At 37.0% G+C, this 23,408-nt stretch overlaps 1 protein-coding gene across 8 annotated transcripts in view; it reads left to right on the top strand.

The window, feature by feature from the left end:
* CCDC15 (coiled-coil domain containing 15) overlaps positions 1–23,408 on the top strand; it is a 78,999-nt gene that overhangs the window by 17,787 nt on the left and 37,804 nt on the right. For 4 of the 8 annotated variants that reach the window (XM_013054996.2, XM_013054994.2, XM_013054998.2 and 1 more), the window contains 8 exons: positions 963–1,082; positions 1,808–2,440; positions 3,010–3,132; positions 3,382–3,504; positions 5,157–5,231; positions 6,158–6,280; positions 12,336–12,428; positions 14,710–14,813. In XM_013054996.2, coding sequence (XP_012910450.1) covers positions 963–1,082; positions 1,808–2,440; positions 3,010–3,132; positions 3,382–3,504; positions 5,157–5,231; positions 6,158–6,280; positions 12,336–12,428; positions 14,710–14,813 — 1,394 coding nt within the window. Of the gene's footprint in view, positions 1–962; positions 1,083–1,807; positions 2,441–3,009; positions 3,133–3,381; positions 3,505–4,078; positions 4,299–5,156; positions 5,232–6,157; positions 6,281–12,335; positions 12,429–14,709; positions 14,818–23,408 lie in introns of those variants that run through there. The other 4 variants (XM_045080385.1, XM_013054997.2, XM_013054999.2 and 1 more) reach the window with 4 other exon arrangements.

Below are 23,408 nucleotides of genomic sequence, written 5' to 3'. Positions count from 1 at the left end.
TCAGCAATATATGTGGGTCCCAATTCCCTACATCCTCACCAATACTTATTATTGTCCATCTTTTTTTATTATAACCATCCTACTGATGTGAGGTGATATTTCACTGTACTTTCGTTTTGTGTTTTCCTGATGACTTATGATCTTGAGTATCTTTTCATGTGCTTATTCACCCATTTATATGTCTCTTATGGAGATAATATCTATTCAGATGTGTCCATTTTTTAATTGGGGTATTTGGTTTTTTTTTATTATTGAGTTATAAGTGTTTATATATTCTGGATACATGTCCCTCATCAGATACACAGGATTTGCAAATATTTTTTCCCATTCTGTAGGTTGTCATTTCACTTTCTTAATGCTATCATTTATATAAAATTTTTAATTCTGGTGTTGCTTAATTCATCTATTTTTTCTTGTGTTGCTTGTGCTTTTGATGTAGTATCTAGTAAATCATTGCTTAATCCAAGGTCATCAATAATTTCTTCTATGTGTCCTAAAAATTTTATAATTTTAGTTCTTACATTTAAGCCTATAACCTATTTTGAGTAAATTTTTATATGTGGTGAGGAAGTGTTTTAACTTAATTCTTTTCCATGTAGATACCACTTGTTCCAGTACCATTTGTGGAAAACTATTCTTTTTCCATTGAATTTTCTTGCCACTCTTGTTGAAAACCGGTTGATTGAGAGTTTATCAATGTCTTAATATTATCTTCTGAGTTCCATGAACATGGGATGTCTTTCTGTTTATTTAGATCTTTTTAAATTTCTTTCAACAGTGTTTTATAGTTTTCATTATATAGTCTTATGCTTCTTTTGTAATGTCCTGTTTTTATAATATTTGATTATATTGACCTATCAAATTATATTAATAATGTGCTGAATCCCAGGATTTTATTGTAATCACATTGTTTCTACCTGTAATAGATACTTTTTTTCATTGTTGATTATGTCATTTTGTAGGAACCTGACTTTGAGGAATCTTCATCTATTACGACAGATAAGGAGACAGAAAATTTGTTTTGGGAAGACCAGCATTCTCTCCTTTCTGAAGACAGGAACAAACCTTTCAGCAGAGTTCAGGTAAAGCAGAGTGAAAGGAGATTGTAAAATAGAAGTTAAACTAAGTGTGATTTGGGTTGCCATATTGTACTAGTTTGGGAATATAGGTTTAGGTACTGTTAAGTTGAGCAAAGATGAAAATTTCCTGTTTTATTCTAGTAATTTGTTTGACTACAGTATCTTTTTAAATTTTTATTTATTTTTATTGTTTTAAAGATTTTATTTATTTGAAAGAGAGCAAGAGAAAGAGAGCATGAGCAAGCACAAACAGGGGGAGCAGCAGGCAGAGGGAGAGGGAGAGGGAGATGTAGGCTCCCCAGTGGCAGTGAGCCTGACAAGGGCTCAATTCCAGGACCCTGGGATCATGCCCTGAGCCGAAGGCAGACACTTAACCCACTGAGCCACCCAGGTGCCCCTTTGTCTTTTTCCTAAGATTTTATTTATTTTATTTGGAAGAGAGTAAGAAAGAGAGAGAGCACAAGACTGAAAGAGAAAGCTTGAGCAGGGGGAGGGGCAGATGGAAAGGGAAAGGCAGGCTCCCCACTAAGGAGGGGGCCTGACATGGGGTTCTCAATTTCAGAACCCTGGGATCATGACCTGAGCTTCAGGCAGACGCTTAACCCACTGAGCTACCCAGGAGCCCCTAACTACCATATCTTTTTGAGATTATTTTAGGAATCTTATGGAAAACTTAGAGTGTTGCTACTACCTGGCATTCTATGTTTGATGTTTATGTTCACTTTTAGAAAGTACAGTTCAAAAATCCATTATTTGCCACGATGAAAGAGGAAGAACAAAAGCAATTAGATCTTCAGGGCCTTCAGAATATTCTGCCAGAAGCCCAGGATTATCTTCCAGAAGGCCAAGGTGATCTGCTGGAAGCTGAGGGTGATTTGACAGGAGTCCAGAGTGTTGAGCTAGAAGCTGAGAGTGTTGAACCAGAAGCCAAGAGTGTTGAGCCAAAGCTCAGTATCCCAGCTATTGAGCTGGAAAGCCAAGCTGTTGAGCCCAAAGCGCAGCCTATTGAGCCTAAAGCCCAGGCTGTTAAGATAAAAACTCAGGGTATTATGCCAGAAGCCCAGAATATTGAACCAGAAGATGAGAGTATTGTGTCTGAAGTCCAGGATTTGCTACCCAAAGAACAGTGTGTTCTTCCCAAAGACCAGAATAATCTACCCAGATGTCAGGACCAGGACTTTCTACTTAAAGACCAGGATCTTCTACTGAAAGACCAGAATATTCTACCTGAATGTCAGGACCAGCATTTTCCACCCAAAGACCATCATGTGCTCCCCGAAGACCAGAATAGTCAATCTAAATTTCAGGACCAGGATTTTCTACTAAAAGACCAGCATCAGCATTTTCTACCCAGAGAGCAGGTAAAACAGAGTGGAAAGGAGATATAAGAAGAAGAAATATCTACTTAAATTTTGGAGTGGGATTTGTGAGGACTAAATTGCAGGTGATTTGGAGAGTCATATTTGGAAAAAATAGTTTCCTCATAAATTCCTCAGAAGTCTGGGGTTCTCATTAAATGTTAAAGTATTATCAGCAGCACATTACCACTTAATTGACAATTTACTTTTTTTTTTAAGTCTTTATTAGGAAAAATATTTCTAGCAGCCATTATCTGCTTTGACAGCTGAAAGATGGAAAAGGGAGTGGCCCACAAGTGTGCAACAGTATCTTTTACTACTCAGGTTCCAAGTTCAGCCCTCCAGCAGAGATCAGTTAGGCCAAAAATAAGAAGAAAGGGACCAACAGGAAGCAAATTATATAGGGCTATAACTGGGTTTATGTGGAACAGAATATAGTGTTTTCTTTTTTTTCATATCATGTTCAGTTATATTCTGACCTTAGTTAATGCCAGAATTCTCACTGCAGCCTAAAGTATTGGTTAACCTGTCTTTCTTAACTGAACAATTGGTATTTTGTGTTCTTTCTTTAGGAAACCAGTTTGAAGCAGCCAGCATCAATTTTGATAGGCCCAAGAGGGAGAGAGGCATTTCCTCTGGATGTCCAGCAGGATCTTCCACCCGGGCATCAAGATCAGACTTCCACCAGGGACAAGGTAGAACAGAAAAAAGGAGAGAGACCAACAGGAACTGAATTGTTCAGGATTTCAGTTTGAAACTTGCAAAGGTTGTTCTCAGCTAGACTTTGCAAATGACAAAAAGTATGGCTTTCTGCTTTATTCCCTATTTCACATTATCTTGAGTTAGAAAAATTAGTGTAAGGCCCTCAATAAAGCCTGTAGTATTACTACTATCATATTATTCCTACTGAACAAGTTATAATTAGTGTTTTTGTTTTCTTTTAGAAAGTACGCTTCAAGGAGTCATATTCTGATGTGTCAAGTGAAAAAGGAAGAGAAGACTATTCTCTGGCAGGTTATCAGTATCTGCCTCCTAAACTCCAGGACCAGACCTTCATCAGAGATCAGGTAGAGCAGAATAAAAAGGAGATAAATAGGAGATAAAGTAACTGGATTTTATATATTCTCAATAAATATATAATTGAGATTGAAATATAGAAACAGGTGCAGACGACCCTGGTCTGATGAACTCTATCAGTCAAATCAGTTCTGTCATTTAGAAGGTTGATAAATCACATTCACATTCTTATTGTAGAACCAAACTATTTTAGTTTACTAAGATTATACTACAACTTCTGCTAAAGCCCACATGGTATAACCACAAACATGCTGTCCCTATATGAACAGTGTAGGAAGATGTGGCAGATCCTAAATTACTTAATGTATGGGGAGTTTGTTAGACTACTTGGTCCATGGTTTAAGATTAAAAATTCAGGTCTACAGAGTTGAGCTAAAATTGTTGCATCCTCCAAAAAAAAAAAAAAGGCATAAAATAAAAGTATTGTGTCCTTGTTCAAGTTAAAATGTATCAGATTATCCTCACCTGATACCATTTCCCTGGAGTTCTCCTTGAAACCTACGATACTATGATTAGCTTGTTGCCCTGGTCAGACAGTTTGCTTTTATATCTTTATTCCTTTAGAACATGTTTGTCAAGCAACTTCCATCTTTTCTGAGAGCAGAGAGAATGAGTGATGAATTACCTCTGGAGTATCCTCAGTATGTTGAATCTAAAACCCGGGACCGAGCTTCCCCTAGAGAATAGGTAGAGCAGAATACAGGGGGAAGACTTTCCTTCCTAAAAGAGTAACAGAGATGAAATGACTTACGATTTGGGTTGAAGCTTCTCAAGCTAGTTCAGAGGTAGGCTACATAGAATTAAAGCTTCTAGAGTGAGGCAAAGAGCCTAACATTTTCAGTTATTTCAAAATGTGCCAGACCTAAAGTCTGTCCAGGTAAGAAAGCATATCTGTCGTTTGGGTTGGCCAAAAGACAGGGTTTGTATAATATTGATTGGTTAACAGTAGATCATTCTGCATAAACTCACATCCTGGAGCATATTTGACTTTCTGCATTTAGCTTTATAAATACTGAAGACCTTCTCCTCTTGGCCAGCTGAAGCAGTACATCAAACCAAACATTCTGCTCTACCAGTTTGCACACCAGTAATGAGGAAGGATTAAAACAAGCCATTTCCCGCCACAGAGCTCTCTGAACTTTACCACTGCCAGCTACTGTTTGTGCATGGAGTTACTGGGGACATCTAGTAGGAGTACTTGTAGAAATGACACAAGATTGTTTCCTGGCTGTACCTTGGGAAAATGCTAGCAACATTACAAAAATACTTCTCAGTGTATTATTGAATAAAGAGTTACCCCATGCAAAACAAAACAAAACAAAAAACAAAAAATAAAACAAAGGACCAGAATAATCTGGGATTTGCTTTAAAATAGTCTGGGGGGAAAAAAGTGGGAAAAGAGACAGGTGGAAAAAAAATTACTAATTATTGAAATTGGGAGGATAGGTATCTTGGGATCCATTATACATTTTCGTTGCTACTTTAATTTCTATTTGGGCATTTTGTATTAACACATGCAGGCACACCTGCACACTAGCTCCGTTATGTTATCCTCGCCTAGTATTATTTTGGAGTTATCACTGATGTCATTAGTTGTCACTAGTCATTTCTGCTTAGACTTTTTATTTTGTTATTCCTTTAGAGCAAGTATATCAAGCAACCCTCATCTTATGAGAAATGGGAGATTGAAAGAAGAGTTCCTTCTGGAGTGCCATCAGTATGTTTCGCCCAGTGTTTAAGATCTTGCCTCTGGGGAATAAGTAGAGCAGAGTATAGTGAGGAATAAGTAGCAGAGAATAAATTGCTTAGGTTTTGGCGTAAGTTTAACAGGGAAATATAGTAACTACTTATGGGTTTAGTGTTAAGGTCAGTAAATAGTGGGCAGAGCTATCCTGTCCTCTAATTCTGTGATGTTTCATACCATTCTGACCTGTGGAAACTACTTCTGGCCTCTTCACTGAGGCTTTTACCATTGCCTGGGCATGATGCTTCTGCTTTGACAGTTGATGTTCAGTGTTGACGTTGTCTTTTAGCACAGGAACTATGGGCAGGCCTTATATAATGTGACAGATGAGAGATGGAGAAAGGAGTTACTTCGGAGCGCCATGAATATGCTTTTCATGATACCTAGGATCCGGTTCAGCCAGAGAGCAGGTAGAGCAGAGTGCGGTGAAAAGTAAGCAGCAGAAAGTAAATCAGTTAGTGTGTGATCTGGGCTTGCCAGAGCTGTACTTCTAACAACAGTACTGCCACTGCTGCTGCTTGTGGTAATGTTCTCTTCTTAATCCTGTTAATAATAGACGTAACAGCTTGCATTTGGTAAGCACTTTCCAGAACCAGAAGAGTTCTAGAACTTTGTATCCATTGTCTCATTTCTCAGTCTCACAATCATCTGGGGAGATAGATACTGTGATTATCCTTGTTTTATAGATGAAGAAACTTATGACTGCCTTGTGGATATAGTTGAGACCATAATAGTGGCAAGGAGTGTAATGTCTACTTTTATGCCATAATGTATCAGACTATTGTAATAGACCTGTATAGAGTAGTAGGTCAGGGCTATCACTACAGTCTAGAGTATTTTTACTAGCATTATGTCACTGCTTATATACTTTGGTGACTGCTTTTGTGGTTTTTTTTTAGAGCTTATACTTCAGAAGGCAGCCATCTGTTGGGACAGCTGAAAGATGGCGAGAGGATTTGCTTCTGGATGACCATGAGCATCTGCTGGCCAAACACCAGAGAGAGGCTTGCAGCAAAAGACAGGTAGAGTATGAGTAATGGAATTTAGATAGGATTGTAGGCACATACAGAGCTGGGATTGGTAAGGCTGAGCAAAAAACAGATTCTTGTTTTATTTCATAGTGTGTGAAACTTATCCTGACCCAAGATTACTTTAGTGCTCTTGCTAAAACTGAGGATATTGGAAAAACTCTATTTTATATGTATGTTCTTTTATAAGGGATGTATTTCTGATGGCCATTGTCTTTTATAGCAGAAGAGGGGAAGAAATGAGTGGTTTCTGAGGGAGAGGAGTCAGGAGGCTCTTCCACCCAGTGGCCAGGCCTAGATCTCTGTCAGTCAGCTGTTAGAGCACAAGATGGGATCACCAAGAAATTAGCTGTTCAGAGTGTAAGCTGGAGCTTATTCGGGTTATATTGCCTGAGCTTCGATGTACTGAGTTAAGATCTGTGGTTTTTCAAGAAAACGTTACAGCAGTCTGGCCTCCATGGCTTAACTGAAGTCTGGTATATTCCCACTAGAATTTGTCACTGTCCAAGTAATTTCTGTCTTGTGATTTTATGTTATTTTAACAACAGAGCCTTCAGGCAACCAGTGTTGTTAGGATATATAAAAGAGATAAAAGAGACATTTCCTCTTGGCTCTTTTATAAGAGCAGAAGAAAAGGAGCATAAAGACGAAGTAGGATTTGGGCTGAGGTTTTCAGGACTACACTGTAGCTCTTTTGTAATTTTTAGTTTGTCTCTATGAGGTTGGCCTAAAGGTACATTGTCATGTTTTATTCTACATTGTCACTTATATATCCAGAAGTGTGCCAAGCTCTTTCCTACCTCAGATCTGTAGCAATGTTTTTTTCCTTTGCCTGGATATTCTTCTCTTTTTTCTTCACAAAGCTGGTCACTTTTCATCCTTCAGGTTTCAGCGTAAATACCTCCTTGGAAAAGACTGTCCCGACCACCTTATCAAAAATAGGTCTCCTCTGTTTTGTTTTTCTCTATCCTTGCATTCTCTTTCCTTCTCAGTACACAACTCAGTTTGTAATAATTCTTTGATTTAATATTTTTTCCACTGGTCTGTAAGCTTTATGAGGAGAGGTACCACCCCTGATATGTTTACCAGTGTATCGGCAGCCTGTATAGTACAGTGCCTGGTACCTAATAGTCTCTTGCTAAATATGTTTTGAATTAGTCAATCAATCAAATGTTTACTGAATGCCTCATTAAGTGTTAGCCATTGTTTAGGTGCTAAATATCAAAGATACAGTTGTGAATCAGACACAGAACTCAAATTTCAGACAGTCTAAAGAAGAGAGACTGACACATAAGCAGATAATTATGAAGCAACATAATTAATGGTAGAGGGGGCATAGGGTATTAACTGAGCACAGAAGAGGCATACCTAAGTGACTGTTTGCTTGACGGTGCGCTGCCTTGGTTGTCCCTCTGCCATACAAGCCCGATCCCCTGGGACAGTCCTTTCTCTTTGTAGGCTCCTGAAATAATCCAGCCTTATTGGAAAAAAAATTTTTTAATAGTGTAGATTTAGATCACAGTCATACTTGGGGCTTATAGTCATAGCTGCTTAGCATTTTTCTTGCTTGCCCTTTGTCAGCTCCCTCTCCTGCAGCTCACACTAATAATAGTAAACCTTAAATACTTTGTAAAGTTCTTGCTACATCCGCATACCCTCAGACTTTCATGAAGAAAATAGAAGCCGTCATGCACTAACTCCCTCAGTCATTTGTTTTTTTGGCATTCTCCCCTATTCCTACTATGTCAGAAGAAGAGTTATCTGTCCTTGGACCATGTTCCGGATTCTCTTGCCATCCTTTTTTCTGGGTCCAGTTTTGAATATTATATTGTGAGACTCTGACCTCTGTTGAAATCCTCTGAAGAACGTTGCATCTTTTGTTTATTTGTTCTAACAGGCAATCAGCCTGGTTAAGTTTATGTTATAAGTTCTTTCTCACCTTCCGTGAAGAGTGGCTCAAGCGTTAGTCAGTTTTCATAGCCTTCATTATATTCCTTCGGGTCCATCCCATGCAGGCACAACTCAGGGGTGATTTGGGGACATATAGCAATTCATACACAGGTTTAAGGAATCCAGTTTTCTAGCTCATTCCTTCTCAGGATGCCCAACCCCTACACTCTCCAGATACCACAGGCCACATTTCCTGGAACCTTTAGTTAGTATCAGTGAGGCGGAGAGGTCCATAGTAAGTTTACTCCTTGCCCAGTGCTGAAAGTCTAGTTTTTCTTCCTTTTTTGAAAGCAGAAAATGTTTTCATTTTTATTGAAGCAAAAGTAAACACAAACAAAAAGAAAAAATAACCCAAAATTCCAGAAATAATTATCATCAGTCCCTGCTATGTATCATTTTCAGATTTTATTCAGTTTGTTCTTGTTATTCATGGTAATTATATAAAGTTGTCACATTGCAGTAGTGAATGCTAAACCACTGTTCCTAGGGAAGATACAGAGTTAGTTTTTGCGAGCCCCTGATCATGTTATGGTCACTCATCAATACCTAACTTTGTTTTATGTGAATTTCTGTTTAAAGACACCTATTTAATACATAATGTTGATTTATTAACATGGACTCAGAGCCAATAACACTGTAACTTATTCCTGAATGAGCTTATTTCATACATGTATTTTCTCCATAAGGTATCAAGGCCTTCTTATGCTTAGGAGTACTAGATAGTACTTCAACACTGTGCTTGGGAGCCATTTTATTTTATTTTATTTTATTCTGTCTTTTATTTTTATTTCTTTAAAAAAGATGATGTATTTTAAATGGAGGCACCTGGGTGGCTCAGTCATTAAGTGTCTGCCTTCGGCTCGGGTCATGATCTCAGGGTCCTGGGAATGAGTCCTGCATCGGGTTCCCTGTTCAGCGGGAAGCCTGCTTCTCCCTCTCCCTGCTGTGTTTTCCTTCTCTCTTTGTGTCTCTCCCTGTCAGATGAATAAATAAAATCTTTTAAAAAATACAAAAGATTATGTATTTTAGAGAGAGAGAACAAGAGAGGGAGCCAGGAGAAGGGCAGAAGGAGAGGGAGAGAAATCTGCAGGCGGACTACCCACTGAGCTCAGAGCCTGATGGGATCTGGGGCTCTGTCCCAGGACGCTGAGATCATGACCTGAGCTGAAATCAAGAGTTAGATGCTCAACTGACTGAGCCACCCAGGGGTCCTGGGAGCCATTTTAAATAGTGAAATCTCCAACAAAAAAGCACAAAAGATGCAAAAACTTTGGCACTAAAAAGACCTTAAAAAGAATACCTGTTTACAGTTTGAAGTCTGAAACAAAAAGAGCAGAGCATCCCCTTGTTCAGCCTCAGCTGGCAAGATGCATATCTGGTGACTCAAATTTGTCACCGCTCTATGTCTGCAAATGACCATAAAAGCATCACAAGTGTTAATTTTGGAATTACAAATAAATATTAGTAAACAGGCAAATTCACAAGTAAGGAGTATGGAATATTGAGGATTGACTATAATTTATATATTATATAATTAATCTATTTAAAGTGTATGATGCAGAGTTTTTAGTATATTCAAAGTGTTGTGTGAAGTTTGCCACAGTGAATATTAGAACATTTTCTTCATACCCCAAAAGTCCTTACTCACTAGCAGCCAATTCCTTTTTCCTCTACCCCCCAACCCTAGGCAACCATTAACCAAATTTTCTGTCTTATAGAGTTGCCTATTCTGGACATTTCATATAAATGGGATCATCATGGAATATATGGCCTTTTGTGATTGGCTTTTTTCATTTAACATAATGTTTTCAAAGTTCATTGACCTTGTAGCATATAGCAGTACTTTATTCCTATCATTAGATGACATTCCATTTCATGCATATAGCACGTTTTATCCACTCATCAATTGATGGACGTTTGGATTGTTTCTACTTCTTGGCTGTTATGAATAATGTTGCTATGAATATTAGCATACAAATTTTTCTGTGGATCTGTGTTTTCATTTCTCTTGAGTATATCAAGGAATGGAATTGCTAGCAATGTGGTAACTCTATGTTTTGTTTTGTTTTGTTTTTAAAGATTTTTTATTTATTTGACAGACAGAGATCACAAGTAGGCAGAGAAGCAGGCAGAGAGAGGAGGAAGCAGGCTCCCTGCTGAGCAGAGAGTCCGATGCGGGGCTCGATCCCAGGACCCAGGGATCATGACCTGAGCTGAAGGCAGAGGCTTTAACCCACTGAGCCACCCAGGCGCGCCTATGTTTAACATTTTGAGGAACTGTCAAATTATTTTCCAAAGTGGCTGCACTATTTTTCATTCCTTCCAACAGTGTTTGAGGGTTCTAATTTCCTCACCAGCACTTAATGTCTTTATAATTATAGCTATATTAATGGGTGCGAAGTGGTATCTCATTGTGCTTTTGATTAATATTTTCCTGCTCATTAATAGCAGGCATCTCTTCATGTGCTCATTGGCTATCTTTATTCTTTGGAAAACTGCTTATTAGGTTATCTGCCCAATTTGTAATTGAGTTATTTGTCTTTTGATTATTGAGTTTGTGAATTCTCAATATATTCTCCATACAAGTCCCTTATTAGTTACATGATTTACAAATGTTTTCTCCCATTTTGTAGGCTTTTTGTTTTCTTGATGGTTTCCTTTGCAGCACAAAAGTTTTTAGTTTTGAAGACATCTAAGTTAGTTACTTTTTCTTCTGTGGATTGTGCTTTTGGTGTCATATCTAAGAAACCACCTAAGACAGAATCATGAAGGTTTACTCTTATGTGTTCCTCTAAGAATTTTATATCTCCTGCATTTAGGTCTGTGATCCATTTTGAGTTAATTTTCATATGTGATATAAGGTAGGAATTGAACTTCATTCTTTTGCATGTGGATATCCAGTTGTCCCAACACCATCTGTTGAAATGCTTACCCATTGAGGACTCTTGCCAAAAATCAGATGATCATAAATATAATGGTTTATTTCTGAACTGTCAGTTCTGTTCCATGGATCTGTAAGTCTATTCTTTTTTTTTTTTTTTAAGTCTGTTCTTAACCAGTACCACACTATTTTGATTACTAAGCTTTATAGTAAGTTTTGAAATTGGGAAGAGTGATTCCTCCAACTATGCTCTTCTGTTTCAAAACCATCTTAGCTATCCCTTGCATTTGAATTTAAGGATCACCCTGTCAACTTCTACAAAGAAGTCAGCTGACATTTTGATGGAGATTGCATTAAATCTGTAGATCAGTTTGAAGAATACTGCCATCTTATCTGTCCTTTCATGTCTTTTCATTCATTTAGACCTTCTTTAATTTATTCCAACAATGTTTTTTAGGTTTCAGAGTATAAAATTTACACTAACTTTGTTCATTTTATTGTAAGTTTTTGGTGGTATGTTAAATGGATTTTTCCATTAATTTCATTTTTGAACTGCTAATTACAAGTATAAAGAACTATAATAGATTTTTGTATACTTACCTTATATCCTGCAACTTTGCTAAAAGATACATAACTTTTAAGCTAAAAAAAATAATATTGAGTTTTCATTCTAAAAGTTAGAGATCATAATTTGACCCTAACAAAGTAGGTATACTGTTATGTCATAAATCTTTTCTAGTAATATGGGGGAAGTTAACTCCAGTTTTCTCACTTTCATGTCAGTTGATGTTATAATGTTTTTAGGTTCTTATTTGGACTCATACCCACCAAAAGAGTTGTATAAATTGAAAATGATTATAGCTTTGAGATAATAAGGGATCAGGCTTTACATCCTGGATTCAGTCCTAAGTATACTCAGAGTGATTTTAAGTGACCACTTTAGAAGAACTTTCACTCTGAACATTTTTATTTGTTATTAATTCATCCATGTTTTTGACCTGATTCATTTTCTTTATTATTTTTTATTTGGTTTATTCCTTCTGAATCTGCTTCTTTCATTCTTTTAAAATTTATTTTATTTAATTGATTTTTTATTTGTCTTTATCCAGTTGAGGTCCAAGTTGCAGGAAAAAAGAAACAATAGATAAACATATCAAAAGCACATATACGGCTTGCTTTTGCCAATTTTGTCACTTTGTGTGACTGTACTTCTAACAGGTTTATGATGAATATCAATCAAGATTGAGCACTGAATTTCGAATTCCGCTGACACTCCAGTCTGGAGTAGATCAGGAAGAAGACAAGAGAGAGGTATGTAATGTTAATTGCTTTTGAACACCAGTATTTCTACTATAATAGTATGTGTGAAATTGTGAAGGATTTACTGTGTTCTTACACATTAAGAGCCAATACTACAAATTCCATGGATAAAGGAAAGAAGTTACTTGAGTCATTATAATATGTTGAACTTTTCTTTCAAACTTCTAGGATTTGGGATACCTTGAGGTGAAATCAGATATCTGATCCTAGTGAATTTTTTCCATTAGTGTGCATTTGTCACAATAACTTAAAGGAAAGGTTTTAACTCATGACTTCCTTTTCTTTTTCCCTTCTCAATCTAAAGTTGGGTTAAGCCAACAGTTTTTTTTTTTTATTATTTAATTTTACTTTTTCAGTGTTCCAAGATTTATTGTTTATGCACCACACCCAGTGCTCCATGTGATACGTGCCCTCCATAATACCCACCATCAGGCTCACCTAACTCCCACGCCCCTCCCCTCCAAAACCCTCAGATTGTTTCTCAGAGTCCACAATCTCTCATGATTCATTTCCCCCTCCGATTTCCCCCAATTCACTTTTCCTTTCCTTCCTCTAATGTCCTCGGTGTTACTCCTTATGCTTCACAAGTAAGTGAAACCATATCATAACTGACTCTCTCTGCTTGACTTATTTCACTCAGCATAATCTCCTCCAGTCCCACACATGTTGATACAAAAGTTGGGTATTCATCCTTTCAGATGGAGGCATAATACTCCATTGTATACAGTTTTTAACACTGATGATGTGCCAGAATCAGATGTGGAGCTTTTTTCAAAATATAAATACCTGAACCCAAACAGATATACTGATCAGTATATTGAAAGGTAGGTTTGGGGAATCTGTGTTTTTAAAAAAATTACCACTGATGCTTGTGATGGCCTCAATATTAAGAACAAGCTATTAGGCTTTTAATAATTTTTACCAAAAGGATATAAGCTACTCAAAGGGCAAAAACATGTCCATGTGTACATTAGTGCCCTTTAAGTAGCTTTTGTCCTTGAAAGAGAATATATAAACCCAGAGCATAAACCCAAAGGGCAATAACACTTGCTTTTTTTTTTTTTTAATTTTTAAATTTTTAAATAAACATATAATGTATTATTAGCCCCAGGAGTACAGGTCTGTGACTCACCAGGTTTACACACTTCACAGCCCTCACCATAGCACATGTCCATAACCCCACCACCCTCTCCCTACCCCTCTCCCTCTGGCCCCCCCTCAGTTTGTTTTGTGACATTAAGAGTCTCTTATGATTTGTCTCCCTCCCAATCCCATCATGTTTCTTTTATTCTTTTCCTACCCCCCAAACTCCCCACATTGCATCTCCACTTCCTTATATCAAGGAGATCATATGATAGTTGTCTTTCTCTGATTGATTTATTTCGCTAAGCATAATACCCTCTAGTTCCATCCACGTTGTTGCAGATGGCAAGATTTCATTTCTTTTGATGGCTGCGTGGTATTCCATTGTGTATATATACCACATCTTCTTTATCCATTCATCTGTTGATGGACTTCGAGGTTCTTTCCATAGTTTGGCTATTGTGGACATTGCTGTATAGCACTTGCTTTTATTATACTTGTTCCCTTTCTTTGGGAGACCGGGCGTGGGGCAGAGAGAGAATCCCAAGCAGGCTCATACCTAACATGAACCCAATGTGATCCTTGATATTACAACCCTGAGATCATGACCTGAGCTGAAGTCAAGAGTCGGATGCTTAAATGCCTAAGCCACTCAGGCGCCCCATACTTGTTCCCTTTGAAAGTTTGGCACTCAGATATTCCTCAGTCCTTCTTCCCTCTTTCCTACCATATGAGACTAGGCTTAGAGTATTCTTTTGTGATGTGGTTTTAATTTTGGAAATTTAAAGTGACTATTGTTCTTTTATAAAACACCTCTCCCATTCTTCCTTTGGCCCTGCTTCTATGGTACTTATTACTTGGGAACACAGAGTAAATATAGTAATATATCTTATCATACCAAGTGCAGTCATTTCCTCAAGTATTGTTGACAGATGACTGGACTAAGGGCAAACTAAATTAGTACTTATTTCTCTGATTTGTCTGTACTATCGAATAGCTATGTGCTTGAGAATATAAACCTTTTTCTGTATATGATATTATCCTAGGTCACCATAAAATAGAAGGAAATTAAGGACTTAATTCCATGTGTCTTTTGTTTCATCTAGTTTTATATATGGCACAAGGATATTTTCCTTCCTTGGAAAGTCCTCAGAGCAGAATCTTAACATTTTCAGCTTCTTTCCTTTAGCGTCAAAAGCAATACCTGAGATACAGACGACTTTTCATGGATATTGAAAGGGAACAAGTAAAAGAACAACAAAGGCAAAAAGAACATCAGAAGAAAGTTGAAAAGTAAGTTCTTTGATCCTTAATGTGAGCCTTAATTTACCAGTTAAGATGATTTTGAAAGCTAAGTTTTAGAAATAATCAGGTGGTTTGGCGTCTGATCCATAGTGTAAACTGTTTTTTATCTGGATAGAAGTATGAAAGGTAGTTAAGAGCTATGTTTTTTTTAATAGACTTTTTTTTTAAGTTGTAGGATTGCAGCGAAATTAAGCAGAAAGTACTGAGAGTTTATTTACCCCCTTATGGTATACATGGACTGTCTATGTCAACATCCTGAATCACAGTGGTACAGTTGTTACCACTGGTAAACCTCCATTAACACACTATAATCCATATTTTACTTTGGGATGCACTTAATATATTAACATATAATGTATTATTTGTTTCAGGAGTACAGACAGGTCTGTGAATCATCAGTCTTACATAATTCACAACACTTACTATAGCACATACCCTCCCCAGTGTCCATCACCCAGCCACCCTATCCCTCCCACGACCCTCCCCTCCAGCAGCCCTCAGCTTGTTTCCTGAGATTAAGAGTCTCTTAAGGTTTGTCTCCTTTCCCAGTTTTGGGATCCACTCTTGGTGTTATACATTCTTCCAGATTTTGACAAATGGATAATGACTTGTATTCACATAATATAATATACAGAATCATTTTACTGCCCTAAAAATGCTTCGTGCTCTACCTATTCATCTTTCCTCCCAGCCCAAGGCAGCTACTGATATTTTTATTGTCTCCATTGTTTTCCCATTTCCAGAATATCATATAGTGGGTATAAAATACATAGCCTTCTCAAATTGTCAATCTTCCACTTAGTAAAATGCATTTAAATTTCTTCTAATACCTTTTCATGGTTTGACAGCTCATTTTTTTTTAAAGATTTATATTTATTTATTGAGAGAGAGAGAATGAGAGAGAGAGAGCACAAGACAGGGGAGGGTCAGAGGGAAAAGCAGACTCCCTGCCGAGCAGGGAGCCCAATGTGGGACACCATCCTGGGACTCCAGGATCATGACCTGAGCAGAGGCAGTCGCTTAACCAACCGAGCCACCCAGGTGCCCTCACTTCTTTTTAGTGTGGAGTAATATTCTGTTGTCTGGTTGTACTACAGTTTTGTTTCTCCATTCACCTTCTGAAGGAATCTTGGTTTCTTCAAAGATACAGCAGTTCTAAATAAAGCTGCTTTAAATATCCATGTGCAGGATTCATGTGGGTTTTCACCTCATTTGGGTAAATACCAAGTAGTACGTTTGGTAGATAAAATGGTAAGAAGACGTTTACGTTTGAAAGAAACTGCCAAATTTTATTCCAAAGTGGCTGTACCATTTTGCATTTCTGTGAGCAATGAACAAAAGTTCCTGTTGCTCCAGATCTTCTCCAGCATTTGGTGTTGTCATTGTTTTGGGTTTTGGCCATTCTAACAGTTATGTAATAGTATCTTCTTGTTTCAATGTGCAATTCCCTAATGTAGGATATGTAGCATCTTTTCATATGCTTATTAGCCATCTCTACATTTTCTTTGGTGAGGTATCTGTTTAGGTCTTTGGCTTATTTTTTAATTGGGTTATTTATTTTCTTATTCTTAAATTTTAAGAGTTCTTTGTAGTTTTGGATAATAGTCCTTTATCAATTTTTTTTTTTTTTTTTACAAATACTTTCCCTCATCTGTGGCTTTAATTTTCATTCTTTTGACACTGTCTTCTGAAAAGCAAAAGATTTTAATTTTAATGAAGTCCAGCTTGCAATTATTTTTTTTAATGTATCATGCCTTAGGTATTATACCTAAAAAATTATTGCCATATTCAAAGTCACCTACATTTTCTTTCTTTCTTTTTTTTGAAGATTTTTATTTATTTGACATAGAGAGACACAGTGAGAGAGGGAACACAAGCAGGGGGAGTGGGAGAGGGAGAAGCAGGCTCCCTGCTAAGGAGGGATCCTGATGTGGGGCTTGATCCTAGCACCCTGGCATCATGACCTGAGCCGAAGGCTAATGCTCAGTGACTGAGCCACCCAGCTGCCCGTCTTTTTTTTTTTTTTTTTAGATTTTATTTATTTTTTTGAGAGAGAGCATGAGATAGAGAGAGCGTGAGTGGGGAATGGGGGAGGATGGAGGGGCAGAGGGAAAGGGGCAAGCACATTCCCCACTGAGCAGGGAGCCCGGCTTGATCTCAGGACCTGGGATCATGACCTGAGCCAAAGGCAGGTGCTTAACCGACTGAACCACCCAGGCCCTAACCTAGATTTTCTTTTGTGTTATCTTCTAAGTATTTTATCATTTTGTGTTTTACATTTAGTTCAGTGATCCATTTTGAGTTAATTTTTATAAGGGGTGTAAGGTCTCTGTTTGGATTCATTTTTCTGCACAGCTGTTCTATCCCATTTGTTGAAAAGACTATCTCTGCTCCATTGTATTGCTTTTGCTCCTTTGTCAAAGCTCAGTTAACTATATTTATGCAGGTCTATTTCTGGGCTCTCTGTTCTGTTCCACTGACCTATTTGTCAATTCTTTTGTCAATACTACACTGTCTTAAGAGAAAAATGATGCCTATGAGAGACTCACTTTTGCTTTCAGGACACATATAGGCTGAAAATGAAGGGATAGAAAAAGGTACTCCATGCAAATGAGCACCAAAGTACTGTGGGAGTGTCTATCCTTATATCAGACAAAATAGATTTTAGTTGAAAGCATCCCAATAGACAAAGAAAGTCATTATATAATGATAAAGGGGTAAATTTATGAGGATGATATAACAATTATAAATATTTATGCACCCAACATCAGAGTATTTAAACATAGTGCTTGCTTTGGCAGCACATGTACAGAGTATCTAAACATGAAGCAAATACTAACAGAACTGAAAGGAGAAATAAACAGCAGTACAATAATAGTAGGAGACTTTAGTATCCTCCCTTAAACAATGGATAGATCATCCAGACAGAAAATTAATAAGGAAATATTGGTTTTGAACAACATTAATGAACCTTAATGAATACATAACAGACATATACAGAACAATCTATCTAACAACAGCAGAACACACTTTCTTCTCAAGTACACATAGGACATTCTTCAAGGTAGATCATATGCCACATAGGCCACAACCCAAGTCTTAACAAATTCAAGCAGACTGAAATTATATCAGGTATCTCTTCCAAACACATTGGTATGGAAGTAGAAATCAGTAATGAAGAAAAATTGAAAATTCACAAATACATGAAAAACAAGTAGCACACTTGTGAACAACCAATGGATCAAAGAAGAAATAAAGGAGAAATAAAATCTTTGGACAACATAAATGGAAACACAACATTCCAAAATGTATGGTATGCAGCAGAAGCAGCTCCAAGAAGAAAGTTTATATGTACAAGACGCCTTCAAAGAAAAAAGATCTCAAATAAATAACCTAATCTTACAACTCAGGAACTAGAAAAAGATGAGCAAACTAAGCCCAAAGTTAGTCAGAAGGAAGGAAATAAAGATTATAGCAGAAATAAATAGAGAATAGAAAAGATCAATGATACTAAGAGTTGGTTTTTTGAAAAGATAAACAAAATTGAAATGCTTAGCTAGGTTAACCAAGGGAAAGAAAAAAAAAGAAAAGCAAATAAAATTGTAAACAGAAGAGGAGACATTACAGTTGATACCATAGAAACACCTAGATTGGGCAACCTAGGGAAAAAAAGAGGATAAATTTCTGGAAATGCACAACCTATCCAGACTGAAATATGAAGAAATAGAAAATCTAAACAGACCAACTGCAAATAAGGAGCTTGAATCAGTAATCAAAAAATTCCCAAGAAACAAAAGTCCTGGACCTGGCTTCACTGGTGAATTCTACTAAACATTTAAAGAAGAATTAACACCAGTCCTCAAATTCTTCCAAAAAAACTGAAGAGAAGGAAACACTTTCCAACTCATTACAAGGTCTACCCTGATACCAAAACCAGACAAGGTCACTACAGGAAAAGAAAATTACAGGCCAGTATCCCTGATGAACATTGATGTAAAAAGTCTCAACAAAATATTAACAAACTGAATTCAACAGTACATTAAAAGGATCCTATACCAAAGTCAAGTGGGATTTATTCCAAGGATGCAAGGAAGGTTCAGCCACTATGGATCAATCAATATGATACAACTGCATTAACAAAATGAGGCATAAAGATCATGTGATCATCTTAATAGATGCAGAAAAAGCATTTGAGAAAATTCAATATCCATTTTTGATAAAAACGCTTCAACAAACTGATACAGAGGGAATGTACCTCTCAGCATAGTAAATCCCTACATAACAAACCTACGGCTATCACACTGCACAGTGAAAAGTGGAAGTCATGGGTTGCCTGGGTGGCTCAGTCAGTGAAGCGTCTGACTTATGGTTTCATCTGACTTATGGCTCCTGAGATCAAGCTTCTGTAGGGACCCATGCTCAGTGGGGAGTCTGCTAGAAGATTCTCTTCCTTTTCCCCTCCCCCAACTCGCAAGTGTGCTCTCACTCTCTCTCAAGTAAATCTTAAAAAAAAAAAAGAAAGAAAGAAAGAAAAGAAAAGATCTTTTCCTTTAAGATCAGAACAAAACAAGGATGCCTATTCTCCTCACTTATATTCATCCTAGCCAGAGCATTTAAGAGAAAAAGAAATAAAAGGTATCCAAATTAGAAAGGAATCATGAAATTGTAGCTGTTTGCAGAAGACATGATATTATATTTGGAAAACCCTAAAGACTCTACCAAAAACTTGTTAGAACTAATAAATGAATTCAGTAATTCCTGTACTTTTCAGGATACAAAATCAATTTACAACAATCAGTTGTGTTTCTGTATACTAACAATGAACTATGTGAAAGATGAATTATGAAAATAATCCTGTTTACAATAGCATCAAAAAGAATAAAATACATAGGAAAAAATCTAACTAAGGAAGTGAAAGATCTGTATACTGAAAGTTAAAACATTGATGAAAGAAAGTGAAGATGACACAAATAAATGGAAAGCTCATAAATTAGAAGAATTAGTATTGTTAAAATGTTCATGATATCAAATAATATACAGAGTTAATGCAGCTCCTATCAAAGTTCTAAAGCTGAAATAGAAAAAACAATGCTATGGTGCTTGGATGGCTTAGTTGGTTAAGCGACTGCCTTCTGCTTCAGTCATGATCCTGGAGTCCCAGGATCAAGTCCCGCATTGGGCTCCCTGCCCAACGGGGAGCCTGCTTCTCCCTCTGACCCTCCCCCTTCTCATGCTCTTGCTTTCTCTCATTCTCTTTCTCAAATAAATAAGTAAATAAATAAATAAATCGTTAGGGGGAAAAAAAGAAGAAAAAAAATACTAAATTCTAAAATTTGTATGGAACCACAAAAGACCCTGAATAGTGAAAGAAATCTTTTCTTTTTAAAGGTTTATTTGAGAGATGGAGAGAGAGTGCATACTTAGGTGTACACACGTGCGCACGATAGGGGAGGGGCTGAGGGAGAGAAAGAATCCCCAGTAGATTCCCCACTGAGTGTGGAAACAGCACCCCCCCACACCTCCACCAAAGCAGTGCTGGATCCCATGGCCCTGAGATCATGACCTGAGAGAAAATCATGGGTTAGATGCTCAAGTGACTAAGCCACCCAGGCGCCCCAGTGAAAGAAATCTTGAGAAAGTAGAACAAAACTGGAAGCATCATGCTTCCTGATTTCAAGCTATGGTACAAAGCTGTAGTAATCAGAACAGTATGGTAGTCACATAAAACAGATACATAGATTAGTGGGACAGAATAAAGAGCCCAGAAATAAATCAGTTAATTTATAGCAGTGCAGTCAAGAATATACAATGGGAAAAGGATAGTCTCTTTGAAAAAATGGTGTTGGGAAAACTGGATATCCATATGTAAAAGAATGAAAGTGGCCTCTAACTTACTCCATCAAAAATAAACCCAAAATGGATTAAAGACTTGAGCATAAGATCTGAACCTTTAAAACTATTGGAAGAAAACAAAGGAGTAAGCTCCCTGACTTTGGTCTTGGCAATGATTTTTTAATATCACATTGTAAGTACAAGCTACAACAAAAAGAGTCAAGTGGGACTATATCAAATGAAGACTTCACTCAGCACACCAAAGGAGACAATCAACAAAATGAAAAGTAACCTGTGAGATGGGAGAAAATATTTGAAAAGTATATTCCTGATAAGGTGCATATATGAGGAACTTACACAGTGCAATAGAAAAAAAATAACAAATCAAACAGCCCAATTAAAAAATGGTCAAAGGACCTAAATAGACATTTTTCCAAGAAGACATACAAATGACCAATAGGTACATGAAAAGTTGCTCAACATCACTAATCAACAGGGGAATGCAAATCAAAACCATAATGAGATAACCACCTCATGCCTGTTTGAATGGCTGTTATATGAAAAACAAGAAATAGGTGTTGGCAAGGATGTAGAAAAAAGGAAAACTTGTACACTATTGGTGGGAATGTAAATTAGTGCAGTTACTATGGAAAACAGTGTGGAGATTCATCAAAGAAGTAAAAACAGAACTGCTGTATGATCCAAAAATCCCACTTGTGAAGGAGATGAAATCACTCTCTTACAGAGGTATTTGCACGCCCATGTTCATTGCAGCATTCAAAATAGCTAGGACGTGGAAACAACTTAAGTGTCAGCAGATGAATGAATAAGGAAAATGTGGTACATATATAATGGAATATTATTCGACTATGAAAAAGGAAAATCTTGCCATTTCTGACATGAATTAATATTGAAGTATTATGCAAAATAAAATAAATCAGAGAAAAATACTTTATGACCTTACTTATATAGGAACTCTAAAAAAAATGAACTCATTAAAACAGGGATAGATTGGTGTTTGCCAGAAGCAGGGAGGGATATGGGGGGGGGGTGTGAGATGTTGGTAAAAAGCTGCAGACGTTAGTTATAAGATAAAGGAGCTCTGGGGATCTAATAAAGATCAGTGTGGTGACACTGTCACTACAGTACTTGAAGTTTGCTAAGATAGTAGATTTTAATTGTTCTCATCGCACACACAAAAGGTAACTATGGAGTGATAAAAGTGTTAACTAATATCATGGTAATCAGTTCATACTATATATATAAGAAGTCATTGATATATATAGTACACCTTAAAGTTACACAATATATTTGTCAGTTATCTCTCAATAAAGCGGGGGGGGGGGGATATGTGGGTTTGAAAGCAAGGACTTCACTTCTTATCCACATTTGAGAGAGAGTCTGCATTTATTCAGCAAACATTAATCTGGCACTTTCATATGAGACTGTCCTAGACATAGGCATTACAAAGATAAATAAAACGTCGTTCCTTTTCTTGAGGAATTCATAAACCAAAATGGATGGGAACATAATTGCATGCAAGTAAGTAGTATAATTATTACAATAGAAGAAGTAGGTACAGAGTCCCAGAGAATACAGAAGTGGGGTTACCGATTGCCTCTGGAAAGTTAGAGAAATTATTACATTCAGTTGGGTCTAGATCGATAAATATGTGTTTACTGGAGAAGCTAATAAGATGGTGAGTAGAAAAATCAACATTAAATAGAGAGTGGAAGCAAATAATAGTATTCATGCAGAGTTTTATAATTTTGAAGGGCTTTCATATATTATTTCATTTGGTATTTTTCAACAATCAAACATTTGTGGAGAGTCTGGCACATGCCAAGTACTGCATTATATGCTGAGAATATTAAATGTAAACATGTGGCAGGATAGTAGTGGTTCATAGCACAGGCTTGGAATCAAATAGTCTTGGGTTTGAATTTGCAACTTATTAGATGTTTAACCTTTAGCATGTTTCTTTACCTCTGAGATTCAGTATTTTTAATTATAAAATGAGGATTATAATCCCTGTCTCCTAGGTTGTTGATAGAATTAAATGGAGAAATATACGTAAAATACTTAACATAGTGTTTGGCATTTAATAAAATCCTGGTAGAATCAAAGCCTTGATTCTATACCTATTATGACCATGATGGTGGTGCTGGTGGTGGTGGTGATGATGATGATAATGATGGTGATGAAGATGTTGGGAAATAGGATGAGCACCAAGGGAAGCCAGACAAATGGAGAAAAGGAGATGAAAATAGTAATTTTAATGCTATATGAGAAGTAAGACAGGGGGACAGTTTAGGGAGATCAAGAAAGGCTTTATATATAGATGGGTTAGTACTCAAGCTGGGTCTTGAAGCATGAATTGGAATTTGCTAGATGGTCATGGACATAGCATGAAAGTATAAGTTATGTGTGGGAAACTGTGAGAACTTAGGGTGGCTAAATGGGTGGAAGTGAAGTGGCAGAGGGGCTATCAAAAGGCTGTTGTAAGATTTTAAGGCATAAGTCTTGTCAGATTTGTATTTTAGAAAGATCATTCTGAAAAACTGAGGCAGAGAGTCTAGTTAACTAGTAAGTTATTATAGTAGCTGAGGTAGGCCGTGATGGGAACAGAGAGTCATGTATTTAATAAAATTTAAGAAGTAGAATCCATAGGACTCAGTGACCAGTTTGGTTTGGTGTTGAGAATGGTCAAAGGTAGTTTCTAACTTTATTCTTGGATAGCTAAATGAATGG

This window comes from Mustela putorius, unplaced genomic scaffold (assembly GCF_011764305.1).
Source record: "Mustela putorius furo isolate JIRA1106 unplaced genomic scaffold, ASM1176430v1.1 tig00000460_pilon_pilon_pilon, whole genome shotgun sequence".
Classification (NCBI taxonomy): Eukaryota; Metazoa; Chordata; class Mammalia; order Carnivora; family Mustelidae; genus Mustela; species Mustela putorius.
Note: the sequence above shows the minus strand (reverse complement) of the source record. Positions and strands in the feature narration are given on the sequence as shown.